General features: G+C 37.4%; 1 protein-coding gene across 3 annotated transcripts in view; it reads right to left on the reverse strand.

The window, feature by feature from the left end:
• Window positions 1-5,381, reverse strand: part of DCPH1 (damage control phosphatase 1) — a 47,841-nt gene that overhangs the window by 3,609 nt on the left and 38,851 nt on the right. Inside the window, exons 1-3 of one of the 3 annotated variants that reach the window (XM_026680325.2) lie at window positions 5,133-5,296; window positions 3,909-4,014; window positions 678-913 (exon numbers count right to left, since the gene is read on the reverse strand). In XM_026680325.2, the coding sequence (XP_026536110.2) occupies window positions 678-913; window positions 3,909-4,014; window positions 5,133-5,197 (407 nt within the window). In that variant the 5' untranslated portion in view covers window positions 5,198-5,296. Of the gene's footprint in view, window positions 1-677; window positions 914-3,908; window positions 4,015-5,040; window positions 5,297-5,381 lie in introns of those variants that run through there. The other 2 variants (XM_087970021.1, XM_087970025.1) reach the window with 2 other exon arrangements.

Here is a 5,381-nt window from a genome sequence, read left to right on the forward strand (position 1 = left end):
ATACTCATGTTGCTTTTCTGATCAGCCACTGTATTCTAACATAGAAGAGAACATGGAACAGGGCTGCATAGCATCTTTGCATGAGTGAATAAGCAAGAGAGAAAATTCATTATTTATTATTTCTATTTGAACTTGAACTGCCAAAGAGAATTTACTTTCCATGCAATCCTGAATGATATTGCAGTTAGTTAGAACAGGTTAATTATCTGACAAAGTCCTTCTCTAGTTCAGTCTCCATGAATGAAGGTGAGTTTGAATCCATGCTCAAGCTCACCAAGATAGGATGTGGATTTAATGGAACTCAGAGGCTCATTTCAGACAAGAGGGAAACCACATCAAATTTGCTTAGCCTTACCAGTTTGTACAAATCGAAGAGAGTACTTCAATATTTGTAGCAAGCCATTACTAAGATTAATGGTATTTATTAGCCCCCTGTAGTTAATAGAACCCTGAATGATCTCAAAAGCTAAAACAAGTTGGACTCAGTACTGGAATTTTAGGGCTGTTCTCTAGAATGGAAAACCAGATAGCCTTGGGGGGGGGGGGGAGGCAACAGCAAGCACTTTTTGAGGTGTGGCTGAGGGAATTGCATGGATTAAACTTGACTTGAGGGTAATTTTTATGTATCTTTTTCCTCAAATATTTAAACAAAAAGAGACAAGATCATACAAGCTTACCTCTGAATAACAGCTTCATGAATTCTACGATACATGTAACACTCTGTATACAACCAAGGAGATTGAAACCAGCTTGGTGGTTCATTTGATACATTTTTATGATATTCTAAGTACTGGTTCCACAGAAGGGTATCAGGGAGATTATCATTCAATGCGATCAGCGGCTTGTCTGTCTGCAACTCATTTCGCATCTTGGAAAGATAGGCTATAGCTTTCTTTTCTGCTTCAATGCCTTTCTGAAATAAAGCGAAAATGTTTCTAATTCAAGTGTTTACGCTTACTAAATTTACACTGTAGTAAAGTATATTTAATACATATGTTTTAAGCATATTAAAAATATTGGTGTTGAGACTCAAAAATATTCAGATATATAGCTCAGTATGCCAATAGCTCAGTATGGCAACCATTTTAGTGCCCATAGTGAATTAAACTAATAACCAAATGAATATTTGCGCTATGCTGAACATGGAAGCAAGTGAATAAATATGGCCTCAGACGGAAAATAAAAGCATGATAGATTTTAAAAGAGGGTTCTTTATTGTTAAGGTTTACATAAACTGAATGTAAGAGTAGAGCAGCTGCAAACAATAAGACAATGGTAAATTAAAATGTATCTTTCATGAATCATCAGTTTGTGCTAGTGGTAGGTTTGAACATCCCAAATGATGCTATGAAATATAGTATTGAAAATATCCATACTCAAAATGCTCATCCACAACAGGCAGGTCATATTTAAGGGATTGTGTTAGATTAAACACACTTCATTGAAGAAGGAAATCCAACACATTCCAGTATTTTGCCAAATGTTCATTTACAATCAGGGCAATGTCAGCATAATACTGCAGATGACCACAATCGAGGCCAAAATTTCTGTTGCTAAGTGAGACATTTATTAAATGAGTTTTGCCCCATTTTATGACTTTTCTTGCCCCAGTTATTATGTAAATTACTGCAGTTGTTAAGAAACATGTTTAAGTGAATCTCGCTTTCCCATTGACTTGTCAAGTTACAAAAGATGATCACATGACCCTGGGACACTACAACAGTCATAAATGTGAGTCAGTTGCCAAGCACCTGGATTTTGATCATGAGACCATGGGGATGCTGCAATGGTCATAAGTGTAAAAAATGGTCATAAGTCATTTTTTTCAGTACTGTTGTAACATTGAACGGTTACTAAATGAACAGTTGTAAGTTGAGGACTACCTGTACTCAGATATAGTTCCAATGATAAAATAATATTGAGCTCAATGCAAGTTAATTGTTGTTATAGTGATCCAGTCAAAAATGCAGAGGAAGTACCAGGTTTCTGAAATACTAAAATTGGAAGTACAGTATCATTTGGAATGAAATGAAAAATTGGTCCTAGCATATGAAACAAAGTGGGAGAAACCAACATGTGTTTTAAGAAGATACAATATTAATAACAGATATCTTCTTCCAATAATCTAAAAGAGGGTGATACATATCAATATCACTGAACGGATCACACCAATGTAAGCTATATATTCTGAAAGTAAATGCTACATTAAATCAGCAAAAACAACACTCAGTGCTGTCTGTAATTGAGATGCTGTTAACTCATTCTCCAACAAAATTGCCAGACCAACAGGACCCAATTTCAACGATGTTCCTTAGCCTTTTACAGTGAAAATTAAAAATAGGTTTAATGGATTTAATAATTATAATGCCTGAAGATATCTTTAATGTAAGCTCATTAAAGATGAAGCAAACAAAACTATCTAAAAATGTAAAAAGATGAAATGGCTATCTGCTGTTTTATTGAAAATAATAAAAGGAAATGAAATGCTGAATACTTAAGATACTGTAGATCTTCTTGAAAGGGAAAAAGAGGTGAAAAATCCAGCCTGCTATTCCACTATGAAGAGAAGGGACAGATCATGTCCAGGGAAAGCCAATCCAATGCAAATAGACATTAAAAAAAACTGAAGGTGTGACAGACTCCTACACTTAAAACCTTACAATGAAGACCATAGTAGCCATGAAATAAAAATATATTTACTGCTTGGACAAGAAAAACTATGAGCTAGACAAAATGTGGAAGATATCAGACCCAGTGGGGTGGGAAAGCAAGCCCAAGGTCTGAGAGGACCCAGTAGATGGGAAGCAGAATACATACAGGATGGCTTGGTTTGTGGGGGGGTCCTGGAAGGTCTGAGGCATGCCATATGTGAATTGGGGAGATTTGGCCATGGGCCTGCACTAGACTTCTCAGGGCCTCCCCCACCTAGGACACTGTGCTCCGCTTAACTACCAAAATGGGGAGAGCAGTAATTGGTGTCATTAAGCGAAGTGATCACACAGGCACCTCGCTTAAGCACAGTGATGATTTACGATGTAATGGGAAAACTTCATTATTGTCACAAGTCAAGGCCTACCTGTATTGCAGGTCACTATTGAGGACCCTTGTGCTGTTCAACATATATATAACTGATCTGGATGAGGGATCAGAAAATAGGATTATCACATTTACAAATGACAGAGATGAGGGATAGCAAACACCTACAGAAAAGTTCACCAAGTGACAGACCAAAAATCAGTCTCCGGTGACCTCTTGAAGTAGTGGATATCTGCCGGACAGGTTGGACTAAATTATTTCAAAGATTCCTTCCAACCTTTACATTCTACAATAGTTTATAAAGTGCTGAATATTGAGCAAGAAAGAATTATTGGATATACGGTATGTAACCTAATGAGAATCTTGTATAGGAAGAAATGACTAAAATAAATGGGAGCTGAACATCTTTCCTAGGAAAAGAGGCATTTGAATCTTTTTTTTTTATTTTGAAAGAGCTGGCAAGGGGCATAACCTAGTAAGATAATTTATTTTAATATATATTTCTTACTTATTATTCTAAAATAATAGCACTGTTCACCATTCACTGAAAGAAAAATATTTTCCTTTTCCAATGATACTAGCATTTAATTAATTAGCAACCATTATAGATCATAAAGACATGTTACCTGTTCATGGACAATGGCCTACTACAAGATTCTAAGAGTTGATTAGTTTAGAAGACTTGAAAAGACTTGAAAAATAAATGAAATGATGATGCTCGGAAGACAAACCCTGGCTAATCCAGTACATCCTTGACATTTGAAACAGGGAAATTTATGTCTAAGTTATGCAGAACTAACCATAGAAAGCAGTAAGCAGAGTCAACATTTGTATTCACACAAGAATAAAACAGAAAGGGTCAAGTTTCTTACTTCTCCATGTTCTTCAAAGAATTCATGTTTATGTCGATGTAAAGTATCAATAACACGAGTCAGGATAAGAGGCAGCCTGTCTTTAATTGTATTATATGCAAAAGATCTATAAAAAAACAATATTTCAGGCTTGTAAATAGCTTGAATATTACCAAATATTCAACATGAATTAGAATGTGAATTTTATTTTTAAAGTTTGGGCCCCTGAAAAGCTTGAAATTAGTATACAATTTAAGTCTAACCAATTATTCAGAGTGTCAGCTTTAAAAATAAGGGCGTCTAATAAAGCTGGAGGGCTCAGATACTATGAACCAATTGTTTAGACTTAAATTACAGTAATTTTAGGCCCTTCAAGAGTCCAAACTTTCAAAATAAAATAATTAACTACCCTACTTTAACGTGCTTGTTATGCACTATATATCTTGTTCTGTCTGAAGAGGTCATTTAGTTTCTTCAATTTTCTCAGCAAGGTTTTCAGAGAGTGACTTGGCCAAAGTCCCCCAGTTGGCTTTGCGCCTATGATAGAAATATAAGTGAGAGTGTTTCTAGCCCTGCACATTTAATTATTACACCAAAGCAACTCTTCGGCATGTAAGTGGCTGACTGGAATAATGAAATTCCTGATTCATTTTCAATAAATACAAATATAAAATTATACAGACCAAGCTATTATCTCTATCAGGGTCGCATTTTTATAATTTCTGCAAAAGGTCAATAGTGACATTTGCTTAATTTTAACACCAGTCATTTAATGAACATAAGCAGAGCTGATTAATGTATACTTTTAAATTAAGGCAAATTTTTGCAGCATTGGCCCAAATTGCTGGGTTTGGTTTATGGTTTAGTGCCTCGTGCAAACCCACAAAAATTGAAAGTTGAGCACACCACGGTTCAAGTTAAGCATGGGTAAATTAAGCCATGTCATCGGAAGCTAGCCGAAAATAGCAATAAGCAAACTGGCGCAATCTTCCGCAATCTGATGCCTTCCCAACGCTTTGGCATTGCAATTCCCCCCAAAATCCTGGGAGCCTTCGCAATTCAAACAAGCAGCCCCAAAGCAGAGCAGGAAAGAGGATTTCCAAAAAACACTCGGGCAGAAACTCCTCGTGTTGTGACACTCCACAATTTCAACCTTCTCAATCCTGACGCTTTATTCCTGGCCGCCCCCTCCTCTTCCCGTATCCAAGCTACTGTACTAGGAGCCGGCGAGGGAAAGAAACGCACCCCTTGATCTTGCCCGTAAGAGAAGCCGGTAACCCCACCAACTGCGGCGTCGCCATTTTAATCATTATGACCTCAGCCCCACGGACTGCGGTTGCGCAACTTCCGAGCCAACTCTCCTTCCTATTGGCCGATGGGCTTGGTGCGTTTATTGGTCAAAAAGGAGAGGCACGGAAAGGAAGGCTGCGGGCGAGTGGGGCGGGGGGAAGAGGACGGGGAAAGGAAGAGGACGGGGAAAGCCATGTGAGTCAC

This window comes from Notechis scutatus, chromosome 1 (genome assembly GCF_049901735.1).
Source record: "Notechis scutatus isolate UNSWTSFEM ecotype Mainland chromosome 1, rNotScu1.2, whole genome shotgun sequence".
Classification (NCBI taxonomy): domain Eukaryota; kingdom Metazoa; phylum Chordata; class Lepidosauria; order Squamata; family Elapidae; genus Notechis; species Notechis scutatus.